The sequence below is a fragment of the Ambystoma mexicanum genome, chromosome 2q (assembly GCF_040938575.1).
Source record: "Ambystoma mexicanum isolate Mex_15411 chromosome 2q, UKY_AmexF1_1, whole genome shotgun sequence".
Classification (NCBI taxonomy): Eukaryota; Metazoa; Chordata; class Amphibia; order Caudata; family Ambystomatidae; genus Ambystoma; species Ambystoma mexicanum.
The window spans coordinates 1,283,906,269-1,283,922,994 of NC_090924.1; the positions used below are offsets into that span (position 1 = coordinate 1,283,906,269).

General features: G+C 45.8%; 1 protein-coding gene across 2 annotated transcripts in view; it reads right to left on the reverse strand.

Moving 5' to 3' along the window:
* TOPBP1 (DNA topoisomerase II binding protein 1) overlaps positions 1–16,726 on the reverse strand; it is a 1,370,800-nt gene that overhangs the window by 1,189,862 nt on the left and 164,212 nt on the right. For both annotated transcript variants that reach the window (XM_069648712.1, XM_069648711.1), the window contains exon 9: positions 1,851–2,014. In XM_069648712.1, the coding sequence (XP_069504813.1) occupies positions 1,851–2,014 (164 nt within the window). The remainder of the gene's footprint in view (positions 1–1,850; positions 2,015–16,726) is intronic.

The following is a 16,726-nucleotide window of genomic DNA, read 5'->3' on the forward strand; positions in this document are numbered from 1 at the left end:
CAGTCGAAGGGGCTCGAAAACCGCTTAATTGGGTAAACCATACCCAGAGCTGGCTCTCGACTTCTGGTTGCTGAGGGACCACATCTAGGTTCTACAGGGGTAGGTAGATTGTTCTGCATTCCCCAGAGAGTAAGGTTTCCAGAAAACACTTGAGGTTCTGCCACTTCCAGTGACCAGGGTTCGCGAGTACCAGTGGTCTCAGCATGCAGTAGGCCTTGTCCAGTCAGCAGATCACCCCATGTGACCCTTTGGTTTGGCTAAGAGGTCTTCTTCCCTTCTTGGAGCTTTCATTTTCAACTCTATGGAAAAGGACATCGGAACAGACTACTGCCAATACATTTTCAGATACACCTGTAGTGCCCAAGTCCATATGGACAGCTAACTTCACCTTTTGTTCATTAAATATAGAAGCTATTGGTTTGCTTGGGTGTCAATAGTTTCGAATAACAAAAGTTCTGAAAGAAAAGTACCGGAAAAAAAAAAGTTTTGAATTAATTTTTTTAAATATTAAAGTGTTTATTTTAATTTAGTATAGTTAAAAAAATGTTTAAAAAATAAAAAACAGGGGTTTGGTGGGGGGCCCCCCATAAAAAAAAATACTTTCTCAGTCGAAATTTTGACTGTCGAAACAGTCACTATGAACCGTTTGCTTGTCTGCTTAATCGTCAAGTAGTGTGTACATAGACAACGTAAGGCTGTCTTACATAATGACCTTCTGCCATGTACGTTTGCCTCGCTGCACATAGCTCTGTAAGAAAAGAGGGTGGGGAAATTATTTGTTGCATTTGAGTAGCGGCAGTTAAGAAACTTGTGGTGTTGATGGGTGCAAGTCCGAAGTCCCTGGGACATCAGTAGCATTCTACTTCTATGGATTTGGCAGAGACACTTGAGAGTATGCTAGCCGAAGGTGTGAGCCCAGGATCTGATAGACAACAGTGCTTTGAGTCTGGTTAGCCACTAATGGGTTGGGGAAGCATGACAGTGCTACAGAGGAGAGCAGCGTCATTGCCCGATTAGTACTGCTAGGTCCATGCTGGCCATCAGTGGGGGATTTGTGTGTGGTTTGTAAGGTGTTCATAGATCTTAAAAGGTGAGTTGGTTAGTCGAGAGGAAAATGGACACAAGCGTACAAGGCAGAAGAACCTGGTGTTCTTCTTGCCCTACTACCTCTGTCCTCTTGCAGGCGGGTCCTATTTCACTTTCTCAGTCAATCTCAATCTCTCATAAAGATGCGTTGTGCCACATATGCAACAATGACATGAGAATTAGCAGATAAGAAAAGGGGCCTGTCTGGAGACTATACTCATTATCATATGATACATGCATTGTGTTATGGGAGGAAAGGATGTCTGGTTGAGATAAAGAGCTGCCTAAAATAGGAGGATCCAAGACACTTATTTCACCTTCCTAAGTATGTTGGCTTGTTGACAGCCGCTTTAAACCTCAACCTAACTTGCTCAGATGCTATGTTCAGAGGCAAGCTGAGACTCTTGGTTTTTAGGGCAATATATGTCTGGACAGCGAGCAGCAATGTCAGGTGTTCGTCAGGCAATCAGGACAGATGTCCAAATCGGAAAGAGTGGAGGAGCCGCAAGTACATCGACAGGTAGGGCAGGATTGCTTGGGGTATTTTGACAATCTCCAGAGCTCGGAGCACATAGACAGAAGGGAAGACATTTGGTATGCATGGACAGAGTGCGAGTAGATGGCGGCTCATTAAAACCCCTATGAGGAGACTGGGGACCACAAACAGACAGTCTGAGCAGTGTAAGGCAAATGCTTTAAGCCCAAGGGCAAATATAGGAAAAATGTATGCTTTATGTGTTATCTTGGTAAAAAGAAATTCAAACCTATGCGTGGTCCTGTTTAAAAATTGCTTCAGATCATCATCTCCTTCTCCCACAATAATATGAGTGGCATCGTCATTGAGCTGATTAAAACGAAGCCCACCTCCACAGTTGATAAGTCTTCGAAGCTTGTCAAGCTTTCTTCCACTGAAACCACACAGATAAATCTGAAAAAAAGAAAAAGGAAGTTGAGGAGGCAAAGCAATAAACGTTAAGAAACTCCTCTTAACAAACAGTGAGATAAAGATTTGAAAGAAAATCACACAAACTTCAAAGCAAATCAAAAACTATAACCAGCCCATCATCATTTTCAGCTTCCCGAAAGCTCAATCCCCATGTAAGAACAAAGTATGCTGAATCATAGTAGCACATATGGTACAAAATGCATATCCAAACTGAGTCACAGTAATATGTATTAGCATCTACCATCAAGTTGAAGGCAAAGCAATGTCAGCAAGTATGGCTCCCAGCCTTGCCAATCTCCATGTGAAGAGCTCTGAAAAAGTGAAAATGTATACAGCTTCTAATCCTTTTAACAAGTACATCAGAGTTTGGAAGCTCTACAGCGACGACATTGTCATTTGGACAGGAACAGAGTTTGAAGCGGGGTGATTTATAGAATGACTCAATGAGCAAAATGTATATTTGAAGAGTACACACCATAAATACCGATAAGATAAACTTCTTGGACATTACTATTTATCACCATCAGGGAAAACTGCTCAGTAAACCTTTCCACAAAGAAACAGAGAAGAATCCATTACTGCATTATACAAGTCACAATGTTAAGCATTTAAGAGATAACCCGCCTTTTGGTCAGTTCCTCAGACTCAAGAGGAACAGCAGCACAAAAGAATCTTTTGAGACAGAAGCCCAACATAAAAACTACAAAATGGGGCACAGCCAAAGAAACTCATTAAAACGTCAGCCAAAAGGGCATTTAATACCCATTGGGATTCCCTTCTTTAAAAAAGATTTAAAAAAGGAAACAGAAAATAGATTAGTGTGGGTGACCACGTATTCCGACTTTTGAACATCAAAAATATAATAAACATTTGAAATTATTCCATAAAGAAGGTGAAACAAAAAAAAGACCTACTTTTACCTATAAAATTAGCAGATCCATTAGGAATTGTCAGTAACAATAATATGCAAAGAGAACAACCCATCAGCAATTCCCCGACAGCGTCATGGGGACTGGCACAAACCACAGGACACCATCCCTGTGCCACATGCGGGGTACGAAAACACCCTAAGACCACCAGTGAGATTATAACTGGACAAACCATGTATCCAAAAAGTCTTCAAGAACTGTAATTCAGAACATGTGACGTCACGTGTCCGGTGGCATCAAATACTTAGCAAAAACATGCAGAAAAATAGACACGCATTTCAGAGCACAGACGCTGTATTAAAAACAAATTTGAAAATGCTCCTGTTGTCAAACATTTTATTGACAGACAGCATAAATCTGAGGATTTCAACTGGACCGTAAACCAAAAAACAGGCAGGTCAAAAAGAGAGATTGATGACAGGTTTTCAAAAAAAGAGAACAGGAACTTATTTTCCGAATATTTTCCGAACCAATAATTGGAGAGAGTAGCTTAACAATAAGGTTGTATGGTACTAAATAAAAGGTTGAATGTACGAACAACGAATAACATGCAAGGACATATGAAATACAAATCTCTGAACCATTCCATGCTCCTGCCATCCCCACACGTGACCGGGAATGCCAATAATTTGGTAACAGCAGAACTCGTCCAGAGTGCTTTCGTTCACCATCCCCCCCCCCCCCCAACTCATCCCAATATTGCGCCCACTCCTTCTTGTGTGTTTAAAAGGAATGGTTCGGTCAGAAATAGTATTGGCCAAAAAGATGGCCAATAATAAAACAAATATCTAAAATATATATTTTTTTTTTAAGTCCCTATGGAAAGTTTTGAGCAGATGAAGCTCAACTTTAAAATTGCAAGAACTAGGGGGCATCCATTTTGTGATTGCAGGCAGCCTCCTCGGCTCTGCCCTTGCGGCACTAAACAAGCAGCAAAAGCCCCCTACTGGGAGCTTTTGCTTACTGCAGCCTGAGCAGAGCTTAGGAGGCTGCCTTCACTTTAATTTTATGCTTTGTGCTCCCCAAGCCAAAGGAAGCACAGAAAACGTAAAATGAAGGCAATTTGTGATTTCCGTGATTGGGGTGCACCGGAGACCCAAAGTGATAGCCACGGCAGGCAATCAGTAATGCAACGCGGTTGTGTTTCATAAGCGCTGCAGTGTTTCTTTCTAAGTTTCTCAGGCTCTTCCGGCGCGGAGAAACTTTGAAAAAAAACTGCAGCATTTTTTTTAAACACAACAACGTTGTACTTATGTTTGCGGTAGCTTCAAGCGACCGCAAACAAATACATCGTTTTAAAAGCTGCAGTATTATTTTTAAGTTTTACGGGCACCTCAGGCCTGGAAAACTTAGGAAAAAAAACGCAGGTAGTGCTTATTTAAAAAAAAAAAAAATATAGCACTTACCGAGATGCAGCTGCAGCTTTCCTGCCTGTAGTCTCTGGTCTCCATCCTCCGAGTCCGGCACCAATGAAGCAAAAGCCACCCAGTGGAAGCTTTTGTTTACTACAGCTGGCTGGCTTTTGCTTCATTAGTGCCGCAAATGCAAGCACAGGCAATATCCATTTCACAAAATGGATCCCCCCTAGTGCTTGCAGTTTTAAAGTTTGAGCTTCATTTGCTCAAAACTTTCCATAGGGACTTAATATATATATTTTAGATATTTGTTTTATTATTGGCCATCTTTTTGGCCAATAATATTTCTGACCAAACCATTCCTTTAAGAACATTTTTCTGATTTACGAGCAGGGAAGGTGTTACGTGGTACATTTCTGATTCTGCACTTTCTTTTGGTTCGAGATACATCACATCTGAAGCAGGAACACTGGCCTAATGATTTGACATAAGGACTGGCCTAAACATCTAACAGCCATGAAAGCAGATGTCGCAGAGAACCACCAGAGCACAACCAGCCCAGCTAGCTGTGGAATGCCGCAGGCTTCGCAGAGACGGGCATGAACAGCCCTCCCTTCGAGAATGTACACAGTTCGGATGCTGCTGGCTCAAGTCCCAAGGTTGATAAGAGCCTGACTTGCAAAGACAATCTGAAGTTACGAAATGTACTTGATTGCCTTTTCTTCGGCGAAATGAACTATTGTTATGAATACGTACGGCTAATGGGAGGAGATTAATATGTAGCTTTGCATTGTACATAAGTATGAGCCAGGCCTGGGAGGGGGCAGAGTCGATGCAGCCCTCCAGAGCCTGGTGTGTGTGTTAACATTACAGCACTTTTACAACCCCACTTCTGGCTTTGTGGGTTATTTGTGTCCGAGTGCCAAGTGCGTGGAATGCCTGAGACGGTGCGAGGGAGCTGGATTTGCACTAGTATCGGGGAGAGCAGGACGAACGATTGTAACATATGGTGCCGAAACCCGGGAGCTCTTCTGTTCATCAAGTGCACAGAGATAACAGCAATACAACGGGTAAGTGAAAACATTTTCGCGGACCCTGTTGCATGTTGCGGTAGTGGAATTTGGGGAATTTGGAGTCTTCAGGGACTCCAGGAATAATACAAAGATAGGGCAGAGCATTCTTAGGCACCTGTAATACAGTCAGAGCACCGGGGCGTGGAGAGTGGGTGTAGGGTCGATGCTGTAGAGGGCACAGAGTGGGAGGTCTGTCTGAAGGTTGAGTAAAAGAGGAATAAAAAGAGGAATAAAAGAGATTAAAGAATACAGATTACAGAATACAGTTTCAGTGGCAACATGGCAGATGCCGGTCCACTGACAAGGCAAGAGGCGGGTGAAGATCTGTCATATAAGTCGGGGGCAAGGGCTGTGCTGGAAAGGCTGAAGAGCATGTTGCACAATTGGGATGTGATCCCCCAGTCGGTACAAAGGAAGAAGGAGTTTGGGGCTGCCCACGAACATCAGTTACAAAGGGTGGTGAAGGGAATGGACAAGGGAGGAAGTGCTGAATCACAAGAAAAGGTACAGAGTGATCAGAGACGCTCAGATTTTGAAGTAATGCTTACACAAAAGTTCATGATCGGCACAAGATGGCAGCTGCTAGTAGAGATAAGGAGGGCGGTTGAAGGGAATGTGGAGGAAAGGTTAAGATCCGCCAAGGGGTGGGCAGACATTCTGAATGCAGCTGATGACACATGGCTGAAAATGAAAAAAACAGTGTTAGTAAAGGAGGGGGAGGAGAGAGGACACAAAGAGGGGCAGGAATGTGAGGTGCCAGCACCAGTGCCTTTGGGGGTTGGGGTGGATGACGCACAACGCTGTGGGGATGGCTCTATGTATTTCCGAGAAAGGGAAGGAAGTGGGGGAAGATACCGGAGGGAGGACATTTTGGAAGAGAGAGATGCAATCACTTATTTGGCAAACGGGGTCCTGACAAAATGGGGGAAGGCATGTCCAGACAAAGGGGCAATAAATAAACTGAATTTCAGAAGGACAGGTGACTGTGCAGTGTGCACCTTAGACAAGGAATTGAACAAGATGATAGTGAAAGGTGTAGTGTCAAGCGAATACATGCCAGAGAATGTCAAATCACAACAAGAGGCTTTCAGGGCATGTGCACCAGAGAAGCACATTGACAGGCCCACATATGAAGTTGGTGGTCAGTGTCAGCGTCACTTAATAGTGTTTGGGGGGGAAAGAGCAAAGCATGGTGAAGCACAATCAGTGGTGCTGCATCTGGGAAGAAAGATGGTAACTGCATCTGAGCGAGAGTGGCCCGTGGCACCTGACAATGATCCACAGCCAGAGCTAATGGCATCCATAGAAGATAAGGAGTGTCATTTGATGGAGGGGCCACAGGTTGAAGTGGTGGAGATTATCTTACAGAAGAGCAAGAAGCAGGATCAAAGGAAATGTGAGCGCCTCCTGGGTATTTGGAAAGCAGAGGATGAACTAATGATTAAGCTTCTCAATGCAGAGAAAGGGCAAGACAATGCATTTCAGTGCCCGACAGAGAGGGCCTGGGGGCCCACAGCAAAAGATGAGTGGCAGGAGCACATGGACATTTGTGTGGCTCAATGGAAGAACAAACAGAAAGAGGTGCCCAAGAAGGAGCAGTTCAAACAGATGGATGAGAAAGACACACAGTGGCAAGACTGGCTGTCATTTGTTCTCCATGGACTGCTGAGAGAGTTTTCAGCGACCAGGTATTCACCATGGAAGATGCTACTTGGGAAAAATATGACAAGCACTGACAAGTGGCTGCTGACACTGACTGCGGGTGCACCTAGGGAATGGGAGGTACTAGAGGGTTACTATCTATTGGAAAGTAAGGGAGAGTTTGACTTGGACAGTGCAAACAAACATGACAGGCACATGTATGTGGTGTTGCTGAATGTGAGAGTGACAGGGATGCTCAGAGCTGGAAAGGGCGGGACATGTAGTTATGTTTGTTTTAGATGCACTGTAGATTATGGCTGAGGTTAATAGGTGGCAGTGTTTATGCAATACAGTACAGTGAAGGGCTTTAGATGAGTAAAGACATAAATAAGCTGTCTTAGTTTGGTAATGTTTTTTGTTATTTTTCTGCTTCTTTATTGAGTAAGAATAGTTTTATTACAATGTGCTTATGTAGAAGTAGTGCAAGGGTTTTCGTTAGTGATTGATAGATAAAATAAGAAGAGATGAAAAAAAAGTGGGCACATGTTACGTGGTACATTTCTGATTCTGCACTTTCTTTTGGTTCGAGATACATCACATCTGAAGCAGGAACACTGGCCTAATGATTTGACATAAGGACTGGCCTAAACATCTAACAGCCATGAAAGCAGATGTCGCAGAGAACCACCAGAGCACAACCAGCCCAGCTAGCTGTGGAATGCCGCAGGCCTCGCAGAGGCGGGCATGAACAGCCCTCCCTTCGAGAATGTACACAGTTCGGATGCTGCTGGCTCAAGTCCCAAGGTTGATAAGAGCCTGACTTGCAAAGACAATCTGAAGTTACGAAATGTACTTGATTGCCTTTTCTTCGGCGAAATGAACTATTGTTATGAATACGTACGGCTAATGGGAGGAGATTAATATGTAGCTTTGCATTGTACATAAGTATGAGCCAGGCCTGGGAGGGGGCAGAGTCGATGCAGCCCTCCAGAGCCTGGTGTGTGTGTTAACATTACAGCACTTTTACAACCCCACTTCTGGCTTTGTGGGTTATTTGTGTCCGAGTGCCAAGTGCGTGGAATGCCTGAGACGGTGCGAGGGAGCTGGATTTGCACTAGTATCGGGGAGAGCAGGACGAACGATTGTAACAGAAGGTTAATCGTTACGTAATGGCATGGTATTTATTTAAGTCTCCAGAATTTAAGATGGTACTTGGTTCTCCTTGGCCACCGTCCTCAGACGACCAGTCAGTACACCAAAGGTAAGGAGAATATATGCCCCCCTACACCTAAATAAAAGCAAGATGGGGATACATAAAAGTATTCAGACTCCCATTTGTCCTTTCAGGGTTCCCTGCCAGTGGAACGTGCAAGAATATCCAGACCCTACGGGGGGCAGCCCCATTGTTTGATTTCTTTTCTTTTTTTTTTTTTTACAGTGCAGAGTATAGTGCTTCATTTTTCCGAAAAGCCCACTTGGAATATATAGTCTAAGGGATTAAGTTCTTGTTAAATTTGTCTTGTACGTACAGCATAAACACCGGTGCAGAACACATTATTGATGTGTGTACTGTGAGGGGTCAGAAATGCCAGACGGCATGTGTATAAGGTTTTCTCACAAGTAGCCATTTTATTAAACTATAAGTCTGTTATAAAGGCCTCGCTTTCCATAATCTAACAAGGATTTCCCTACCTATCAAACTAAGACTAAAGGAAAACACAAAATCATACAGGTATCAAATGGCCGTTCAAACTCAAAAAAATAACAGTTCTAATCAAACAAACTTTGCAACCATATACCCTTGTAACCAGGGTCGGATCACCTTCCCTGGGATTAATTCACGATTTTCCAAACCAAAGTTCCAATCAAGAAAGTTCTTTTCAATAGCCAAGTTCTGCTCCAAATGCAACACAAAGTTCTTTTCACTCCATAAGTCTTTCACTTGGCACCTAGATTATCTTATTGCTAAACAAGTGTATCACTCTTCCAAATTGATTGTCCGAAGTTTCCACAAGCTCTTGCTTAATAAACCAAAAATACTTTCTTCACACTTCGCCAGCATTCAATATAACTTTTCTTTGAAGAACAACCACTTTAACATTTCTTCTTCAAACACAATGTTTTGTCAGAATGCTTTTACCACAGTTCATCATAGCACATTAGTGGACCTGCCACTTTATTTCCACGACAAACTTCCACCACACTGCAGTACTTCAATTGTCTTCTCCCCAGTCCACTAACCTGCCAGGACTAACCACTAACAGTCCCTTTCCTGGTATACCTGCCTGCCAGGATACAATTCCTACCACTACTACAGGTACTCTGTGGTGATGTTTGCTTCAAACTTTAGAAAAGTCCTCGACTTTCAACAACTTTGGGGTTACAAATGCCTTCCATAAGGGTACACTAAATGATGCTGTTTGTTCCACTGATTTGTTTGCCACATGCAATGCAGGTTATGTTCCTCTCCCACTTGATTATTTCTATAAGGAGGACTTCTCTCCTGCCACCTTTGGCTTTCTCCTACAGCATCAGTTAGCTGCTGGTAATGTCTCTTGTTCAGGTTTCGCCATTTAGGAAAGCTGCACCTTTTCTTTGGCTTAGGCAATGCTGGTTATTTTCCCCTTCAGGTAATCTCTATTCTTGTAGATTACATTAATCTTGTTCAAATATTGCTCCCTTTTTACTTTGGTAATGTTGGTTACACTATTTCTCCACTCATTTTCTCTCAATGAGCGTTATGCCAAAATTGCTTTCATTCATTAGTTCGGTATTCAAAAGGATTGCTGGCAGCCAGCAGTCTATTGCGGAGAATCCCAGGGTTACCTAATGAAGGGCAACTCGCTGGTCTTTCCCTGCGCTTCTGTTAGACCCGCTGTTGCTTTAACTTCTTCTCTTGTCAGGTCCTGGGCATCTGACAGCTCTGGTCACACTCCTGCGGCCGGCACCTTTCATAAAGGGAGCCTGTCTTGCTCCTCGAACAGCAACCACTGGAGTAGGACGTCAGACCAGAAGAGCTTTTTTCTACTACGGGACAGCCAGTAAAAGCCCCGATTCCCGCTGGGAGCCCTCTGCACTTCAGAGTTTCAACCTCCACAAGTCTCTTGGCACCGCATCTTGCTTCAAACATAGTAGCAGCTCCGGTGTCGGCTTCTTTCTGCTTCTACCGGTGTCGTCTTCTTTCTGCTTCTGCTGCTTCTACTATGTTGTCTAATGGCCTGCACCTGAATGGGCTTTACATATTAAAAGTTCTGCTCAGGTGTGTGTCATAAGAATCACTAGAGGGCTGTCCAATCATGGCCAATCAATGGCTATTACATCTGCCCAGCAACTAACTTTCTGGCACCAGAGTTTGTGGATTGGGACTGAATTCCCAGGCCTTTGCTCTGGCTCTCACACACACAGCGCCCCTTAACCTGTGAAAGCCAAAGCTATCACTGGGAAAGTGATTCTCAAATGGCATTTCCTGACCTGGGCAGGCAGAGAGAAGGCAAAATGACAATATGGCCAAAGAACAAGCATAAAAGCTCAACGGACTGCCCTATTAGAGTGCTATCCACCTTTTGTAGCCATTGTGGTAAATGCAAAAGTGCACGAGTAAAAACACAAAACGATAAAAAATATCACAGCTACTGCCATCTTGTCTAAAGCACAGTGTCTAAGTAACCAAAAAGACATTACAGAAAAAAAAGATTTAAGGATACAAAATATCCTAACCACACTGCATTGTAAGATGATGTGTGCAATTGTAACAATATACAAATTCATAAAGCGAGACAGTATCTCAGTGCAGTCTTGGGGAAGAGTCAGTTTCCCATATGAATGAAAAAAACAATCAAGGAAGTTAAAGCAGAATATCTTACCTCCAATAAGTCAGGACAGGGTTCAAAACAAGCACAAATAATGGGGTCCCAGAGAAATCTATGGAGGGAAAGGTGCAAAAAGAAAAACTTTCGTAACAGTCGACACCACGATTCTTGCCTGCCACCAGCTGATCAGGGTGTTCCTCACTGCTGTCTGTCTCAATAGTGTCCTGGACGTCTTGATCGTCTTAAGGTACCTGGTTCTTTCAGCTGTAAGGCATTAGAAACCGCCTCAGAGCAAAGAACCATGCCTAACCAGATCCAATCCCAAACCTGAAAACTATCACTGTACCTGCAGCCCGTATACCCCTTCATCCAAATCAACAGAAATAAGCAGGCCTAACAAATCTAGAAACCCTAGAGGTGGTTTCTAGGTGAATCGGATAAAGGTTGGAGAGCTTGAATACCTGTTTCCACCCCCTCATGTGATAGGGCTGTACAGGCGGTGATGAAGCCTGCGCAATCATCACGAAACCCCAGCCTAATGTCTCCTCATATGTGGCCAGAGAAAGGCAGCCGTGACCTGATCCTAACCCTGGGGGTGGTATCAGGAGGGAGCATCACATGGGGGGGGGGGGGACAGCTGTCAGAGGAAAGTGGTGCCTTCGTTAGGATAGACGCGGTATTCATTCTCTTGTGTGGATGAGATTTCCCTAATGCCTAAATATCTATTGGCATGTCACTGTAAGACCGTCTCTCCCAGAATTACACAAAGTGCCAAGTATGAAGACCCTTTCAACAAACATGAAAATGGTACACATGGGGATCAGGAAGTTAATATACGTTCCAGTAGTACCAAGCCTCTATCCTCTCACCCTGGTTTTTCAACCTCTACTTTACCCCCATGGCGAGAAATTCCTCTTCAGCCATAATAGATGCAAATTCTGCCTCCTCCACTGCCTCTGCTTGCTCCTTCCTTTTTGCCGACATCAGCGAGAGCGTCTCCCACCTGAACACCGCTTTAAAGCCCTCCCACAGAGTAACCGGACTGTCAACTGTCCCTTTATTAACAGTGAAATATTCCATTGTTGAGTGGGACAATCCCTTTGTGAACAATGGGAAGCCCAGGTAGTATGTGTTTAGGTGCCACATAGCTGTGGGCTTTGTTCGCCCACTTTTGAGCTTAACAAGCAAGAAAGAGTCATCCGAGATCCCTCTGGCCAGAAATTTCGAAGAAAGAAGCCTCTGGACAATACTGTGTGGGATGAAGAAATAGTATATTCGTGGCATAGAGGCATGCACCCGGGCGAAGAATGAATACCCCAGCTCAAGATGCATGCAGAATCCTCCATGTGTCTGCCATACCCATTGCTGTGGCAAAGGAATGCAGTCTAGTGGGTAGATCCAGATTTCTACTGCGGATATGGGTTCTGGCCTGCCCCAGATCCATAACCTCATCTCCCCCCACCACCCATATGTCAACCTGGTCGTGAAGGATCAGCGCTTGGAGGTCGTTCAGTAGTTGAAGCATAAGGGTGACAAGGGGGTACATGGATAGCCACAATGCCCCAGGTAGCCCCCACAGTTCTCCCTTCGCCAAAACATTACCACGAGTGCCAGATCGCACCTCAGAGTTTGAAGGGGATCCTCTTATCCATGAGTATTAAAGTGTCCCGTGCTCCCTTTGAGAAACTAGCTTGAAAGGCCATTTTGTAGTTGGTCCTTTTAAATAACTTACATTTTGTCCCGGCTCGATGTGTTTCTATAAGGAGTGCAATGCTGGGTGTATGTTGCTGCAGAAACTGCAACTCCAGCCTCCGCTTTATGCTGGGGCACAGCCCAATCACATTCCATATTAACATAGAGGCCACTCCCTCATGTTCCTCCGCTGGTGGTATCTCCGAACATAAGGACTGTATAGCCAACAAAATGGCCGCCGAGTTGTCTTGCGGCACTGGTTGAGGGGATTCCGACGGGCGGTCAGGGGCCCCGTCGGCACCCTCAACGTCATCGTCTCCCACGTCAGGGTCCCTCCCGACGGGCTGGTCTTCTTCCACGCCAACGCTGTGGCTTAAGACTTCGATCATCTCTTCCTCAGAGGTTGAGGCCGAATCCACAACGACCTCCTGCCCCCCCCCTTTTCTTCTCCGTCGGAAGTTTCACGGGGGTCCTGTCGATGGGCATAAAAGAGGACTCCATCTGCGGTGGCAGGGAGACTCTGATCCCCGAGGTCGCCACCACTGGTATAGCCTCCACAGGCTGAGCCAGGGCCGCCGCGACTGTCTCGATAGAGGCCTTGGTCGGATGGATTAAGGCTTTCACCACCTTAGGTGCGCTCACCGCCTTCTCCTTGGGGGGAGGGTCACTGCCTCGCTCTCCCTCCGACGGGGCCTTCGAGCTCGACCGGGGCCTCTCCAGGAGCTTCGCCGGGTGCTCGGCCTTCCTCTTACCCGAACCAGAGCATTGGCTCGTGGTTGATGGTGCCGGGGAGGATGCGCCCTGCCTGGCGCCCGTAGAGCCCGACCGTTCGGCGCTCCCGGTGCCAGCAGACTCGCGGTGCTTGGCCTTGTGTTGGACACCCATCGCCGGGGCGTCCTCAAAGGTCTTAGAAGACCGCTCGGATTTATTCTTCTTCTTCTCGCCTGACGGGCTCTTCGCTTCCAGCCAGTTGGCGAGACGTTGATGGCGGTCCTTCATGGTCCGCTCCGACATATTGCCGCAAAACGCACAGTCCTACTCCACGTGCGTCTTGTCCTCATGTAGGCAGTACAGACAAAAGGAGTGTTCGTCCTCCTTAAAGACATTCTGTAGCTGGCATCCAGGGCAGACCCTGAACAGCTTTCCGGGCGTCGAGCTTCCCTTCTCCTGGGCCATGTCCGAGATGGGCCTGAGAAACTTCTGGAGTCCTCCAAAAGCGTGGCTCGACGAAATCTTCACCCTTGAGGGGCGTAGACGAATCCGACACGGGTCCCCGATGATCGGATGAAGAAACGGTGGAGCTTGAGGCTCTTTTGACCGAAAACTCGAAGTTTTTGAGAAAAAAAACTTGAAAAAATAGCACTAACGCTCGAGAGCAATAGCATGAGGATCCCAACACTTGAACGTGCGGTAAAAATCTGAAGATGGCTGCCAGAGGCGGGGCTTAGGTAGAGGGCAGTCATTGGCTGTGGTCAGTATGACGCAGAGATCAGTAATTGGTTACTACTACGAAAGACAGATCAGAAACGAAACTGATACTGGTTTTTTCTTTACCGAGGATTCCCAGCCTGACGACGGGGAATATTCATGAGCATGTGAATCCATGCCAGACCTCATGCTGGAGAAATTTGCTGCCATCCCTGCTTTTGGCAGATCACAAGATTCTTGCCCCCCATGCCCTCATATAGATATCTCAAGCAAGATCGACAAACCAAATACAACAACCATGAAAACAGCCCTTGTTCTGTGTCAAACTTGCACATGAATACAATGTCAACCATGTGTGGGGTGACCACCAAAACAGTAAATGTGAGGCCCATCCGGCATCAGGCACAGCCTAGACGGTAACCCCATTATTGAGAACTATACGTGAGCTGACACCCGCTTCACAACAAATTCAACCACTGCCCGCTATCTCTGAAGCGGTGTCTATGCCTGCAGGGGTGTCTGAAGTCTGCGACTGGAGATGACTTTTCCTCGGGTTCCGGTCCAGACCTCACTTTTGGCGGCCTAGGCTCTGGTGCGGATAGGATCTGCGTTTCCAGCCAGTTCCATGCTTCCTTGTGATTTTTGAAAAGGTGAACCGTCCCTCCGTGGTACACCTTGAGCTGTGCGGGGATGAAGAGGGCATATTTGATGCCCTGTAATAGCAGCTTTTTCTTTACACATAGGATTGGCGAGTCTTCTGTGCTTCCTTGGTGTAGTCTGGAAAAAAAAACTATCCAGTGGCCGTTGTAAGTAATTGGGCTGGTGGTCCTCGCCATTTGCAGCAGAGCGTCTTGATCTCTTCAAAAGTCACAAAATAATTGTGCATGGGAGTGCTCCAGGAACGGGGCGACCCGTTGAGATCCTATGGCACCTGTATATGGAAACTAATTTTGAGAGCTTCTTCAGTGCGAAAAGGTCCGCCACCTGTTGATCCAAGAAAAGCTTCATGCTGGGCCCCTCCTCCCTTTCCGGCAACCCCAGAATACAGAGATTGCTGCAATGCGACCTCCCCTCACAGGCTTCTGCTCTTCTTTCCAGGTGGGTACGTTTCTGTGAGACTACCGCCAACTGTTTCTCCATGCGCTTGAGTGTGTCATTGGAATACGAAATGCATTGTTTTACTTCTACTCTCGAAGCAAGTTTGCGAAAATCATGCCGTAAGAAGGACTCTTCTGACGAGAGGCCATCAATTTTTTCTTCCAAGGAGGATCTTGACTCAATTCTATAAGGGATATCTGAGTCCTACACTTCCGCCCCTGTGCACGTTGTCGCTGGGGTTTGAAATGTGGAGGGCGGGGATCCGCCTACAGTGTGTATTGGACCATCTTATTTTGGAGACACACTTTCCATACTTTATCCTTGTCCATGGCGCAATCCACGTCAGACCCAGGGAGCAGGCCCAGTCTGCAACAGCCCACCATGTGCCTGGCAGCCCCTGATGTATGTGCTTTTTCAGCAACAGAGGGTCCTGTGAGGTTTGCTAAGCCACCAATCAATTACCATCTATTGCGGTCGCAGTTGTGCAATTCTAAAAAGGTGCTCCACCAGTGTTAGTTTCCACTCTGTTCCTTATGCCCTGTGCATACCCACAGTGTAATGTGCCCACCTGTGCCAGAGGGGGACCAAGAGAAGGTAACCAAACATTCAGGAGGTGCCAACGATCCAGTATATGATCCAGTACACGTGACTGACCCCTGGGGATAGAATTATACCCCAGCTAACAGAGTGTAACGTTGCTGTTATCATGTGCCTCAGAGTCAAGGCGCCTGCAATCTTCAAAGGGCCCTTCCACCCGACAGCTTACAGTACGCACCTCAAGCAATGCACTGTGCCTCTCCCAGCGCCAATCAACCGTGCAGCTAGACGAGGAGCCCCTTCTGATACAAGAGACACCAAGGTGGGGGTAAAAAACGAGCCACCATACTTTCCTTTGGGCAGAGGCCCTGAGTGCATATCGGGTGAGTTCATGTTTTTTCTGTTGTAGGGTCAGAACTCAGGTCAGCATAGGCTTCTGAGCAGAGGACTTTTCTTGTTTTGTGTACAACATCCTGACAAGCACCCGTTTAAGTTTGCGTTTACAGCATAGGGCAAAGATCCTTAGGTACAGGGAAAGCTTAGGTTTGTACGTATAATAAAGAATCATTTAGCCAAAACGCCACCCTGTCCGTCTCCGGATTCTGATCTACCACAGGGTCCACATTAATGTGGAGTGTTTGTGTAGGCCTTTGTGATTTTTAGAGTATTTTTCCTGTTGGCTAAAATATCTATTTTTAGTCACATCCCCAACCTATGTGCTTTAGGTGCCGATCATCAGTTTATGGGCTTTCCACATAAACCTGCAGTCGGTAGGGTCTTTAGGATACTGTACAGAATTGTACAGGCACATAGGGGGCTTTACTTGCTTGTTAGGTTGTGTGGTTCCCTTTTACTCTGCACCTCCCTGTTTATTTATGTTGGGTGCCTTGTTGCAACTGTGGTGCCACATCTAGGCAATGGGGTAAGAAGAGTCCTTTAAGACCATTACTGTTTTCATGATATACACGGAATCCTTTTAGCACTGTTCATTATCCCTTACTTATTTGACCTGAAAGATCTCCATGTGTGACTTAAAGGATCTATTTTTTCAGTATATTAGTGTAGTTTATATTCTAGAGCAGTAGTCTTCAAACTGTGGGGTTGGGACCCATAAGGGGCCCAAAAGATGGCC